General features: G+C 57.0%; 1 protein-coding gene across 4 annotated transcripts in view; it reads left to right on the plus strand.

Annotated features, from left to right (window-relative positions):
- Positions 1–2805, plus strand: part of LOC112548564 (butyrophilin subfamily 1 member A1-like) — an 80812-nt gene extending 78007 nt beyond the window's left edge. For all 4 annotated transcript variants that reach the window (XM_025194701.1, XM_025194703.1, XM_025194700.1 and 1 more), the window contains one exon: positions 2023–2805. In XM_025194701.1, the coding sequence (XP_025050486.1) occupies positions 2023–2543 (521 nt within the window). In that variant the 3' untranslated portion in view covers positions 2544–2805. The remainder of the gene's footprint in view (positions 1–2022) is intronic.
- The last annotated feature ends 70 nt before the right edge of the window (positions 2806–2875 follow it).

A 2875-nucleotide genomic window follows, 5' to 3' on the forward strand; every position in this document is an offset into this window, starting at 1 on the left:
GCTTGTCAAAATCGGCTTTCCTGAAGTCAAGGACTTGCATGTTGCTGACCGACTTGCCAGCTTTTTGGCAGATGGTGAAGGTGATCAGCTCATGGTAACTGTCACCCAGCTTCCCATCGATCACTAGGTCGCCGACTAGGTCATCCCCAGTAGCCAGTACCAGTACGGGTACCTCTCGTTGGCCCACAGACTTCTTGAGTAAGGTAGAGGTCATCCACGGACGAGAGGAAGCTCTGCGACCGCTCAGATTTTGCTGAGCGATCCTCCCACGAGATGTCTGGGTAATTGAAGTCACCCATGACAACCACGGTCCTGGAGCAAGCTGCCTCAGCCAGTTCCTGGGCAAACTCCTGGTCAAGCTCAGGACTTTGGGTGGGAGGTCTGTAATAGACTCCCACCATTGTGTCCCCTGTGCCGTGTTCCCCACGGATTTTAACCCAGAGGGTCTCCAGCCGTCCACCCTGGTCGCCAATATCGGCTTTCAGGGACGTGTAGCTTTCCTTAACATAGAGAGCTACCCCCCCCGCCCCTTTTCTCTACACGATCCCTCCTGTACAGGGTATAGCCATCTATCCCCGTGGTCCAGTCATGGGTGGAGTCCCACCAGGTCTCCGTTATCCCTATGACATCGTAACTGTTTGCACTGAGCAGGAGGATGAGCTCCTCCTGCTTATTCCCCAAGCTCCTGGCATTAGTGTACAGGCAGGCAAGTGCCCCCTGGGGGGCTCCTTCCTTGCACACAGATTTTACCAGGGCTGGGGCAGGGGTGGGCTCCCTGAGGCGCTGTGATCCGCTGGCTTTGCAAGGATTGCTCAGCAGGCCAGCAGTGGCGGTAGTCCCCCCGTCCCCCAACGGGCTTAGTTTAAAGCCCAGTGGAGCAGGTCAGCCAGTCTGGCTGAGAAGCGGTAGTCCCCCTGTCCCCCAACGAGCTTAGTTTAAAGCCCGGTGGAGCAGGTCAGCCAGTCTGGCTGATGCCCAAAAGTTTGTCCAACAGCTCTTCCAGCTATGCTGTCAGACTAGTAAGAGATACCACAAAACACCGTTGCCTCCTGGACATTCCTAGCCCGGCAGAGCTCCAGCAATACTCCAGCTCTCCTTGTTACGGCACCACGTACATTCCTGGCTTTTAACACAATTACCTTCTATTTACATAAGTTGCTTATGGCTTCCTCACTCCCACTTCCCCACACATTATCTCTCCATCTTTGCCTTAAGCCCTTACTATTTGTGTATATATTTTACTCCCTCCCGTCTGCTATGTTATTCCTTTTGGGTAAGCTCTGGAAACTTTGGAAATTGGACCTGCACTTGAAGCCTGGGACACAACTAATCTTTGTGACGTGTGGACTGTTCTGGTTCAAATTTTATATTTCTTTGGCTGTGAGTTGCTGGAGTGGGAATGTCTCTCTGGGAAATGGCCCCAAAATATGAGAGCAGGGAAGGTTTAACATTGTGGGATTGAGGACAGGCAGTGGACAGTGCAGAGGGAGACGAGCTGGGACCTGCACTTGAAGCCTGGGACACAACTAATCTTTGTGACGTGTGGACTGTTCTGGTTCAAATTTTATATTTCTTTGGCTGTGAGTTGCTGGAGTGGGAATGTCTCTCTGGGAAATGGCCCCAAAATATGAGAGCAGGGAAGGTTTAACATTGTGGGATTGAGGACAGGCAGTGGACAGTGCAGAGGGAGACGAGCTGTATCCATGCTCTCCCCTTCACACCCTCTGCCGGGCTCTCCTGAGCCCCCAGGGTCTCTCATCCCTGCCTGTGACGGGCAGGTGCAGGAGGGGAACGATCCCGTGTCCCAGCCCTGGCCCAGCCGGCGTGTTTCTGTCCCTGGCCCGTCTCTTCCTGCCAGGGGGGAATCGGCCCTGCCCTTTGCTGAGGTCTCCGGGCTCCTTCCTGCTCAGGTCAATCCCGGCTTCACCTCCAGCTGCAGCCAAAGCTGCCCCTGCCTTGATCACAGCCTGTCCTCGGGCTGAGCGCTGCTCCTCACGCTCCTGTTGTCTCCTTTCCCCGCAGAGGACGTGACTCTGGATCCAGACACGGCTCATCGATACCTCGTCCTGTCTGAGGATGGGAAGAGTGTGAGATGGACACACAAATGGCAGCGCCTGCTCAACAATCCTGAGAGATTTCACAGTTGGCGCTGTGTGCTGGGCCGTGAGGGATTCACCTCCGGGAGACACTGGTGGGAGGTGGAGGTCGGGAAGGGGATGTATTGGGCCGTGGGGGTGGTCAGAGAGTCTGTGAGGAGGAAGGGAGGAATCAGCTTTAGTCCTGAGGAGGGGGTCTGTGCTGTGCTGCGCTATTGGGGTGAGTACGAGGCTCTCACTGCCCATCGTCGCACCTGCCTGCCCCTGGACCGGGTGCCCAGCAGGGTGGGGGTGTATCTGGACTGCACATTGGGGCAAGTGTCGTTTCTTGATGCTGTCACCGGGGCCCCGATCTTCACCTGCCTGCCAGCCTCCTTCGTGGGGGACAGGATCCGGCCCTGTTTCTGGGTGCAGTTTGGTGAAATCAATCTGAGACATCACCAGTGAGAGGGAAAGGAAGCGTGCAAGACGGGACGTGCTCGTTGTCCCCTCCGGCCTCAGTCGTGCTCGTGTCTGTGGCCCTGGAGGACTCCTCTCGCTGCAGACGACCAGCTGTGCCGTGTCCGTGGCCCTGGACGCGCAGGCTGGGTTTCTTCATCCCCCGACCACGGCGAGCAGGACGTGGCCGAGCTGGACGGTCGTCTCTGCCCGGGTGTCGTTTCCTGCATGACCGAGGGGCCCTCGGGGGCCTGTGGGGTCCGGCACCCATGGGTGCAGCTGGGGGGTTGGGGGAGGGGCAGCGAAGAGGAGGCACCAAAAACCGGGGCTGGTTGTGTTGG

The sequence above is a fragment of the Alligator sinensis genome, unplaced genomic scaffold (assembly GCF_000455745.1).
Source record: "Alligator sinensis unplaced genomic scaffold, ASM45574v1 scaffold1006_1, whole genome shotgun sequence".
Taxonomy (NCBI): Eukaryota; Metazoa; Chordata; order Crocodylia; family Alligatoridae; genus Alligator; species Alligator sinensis.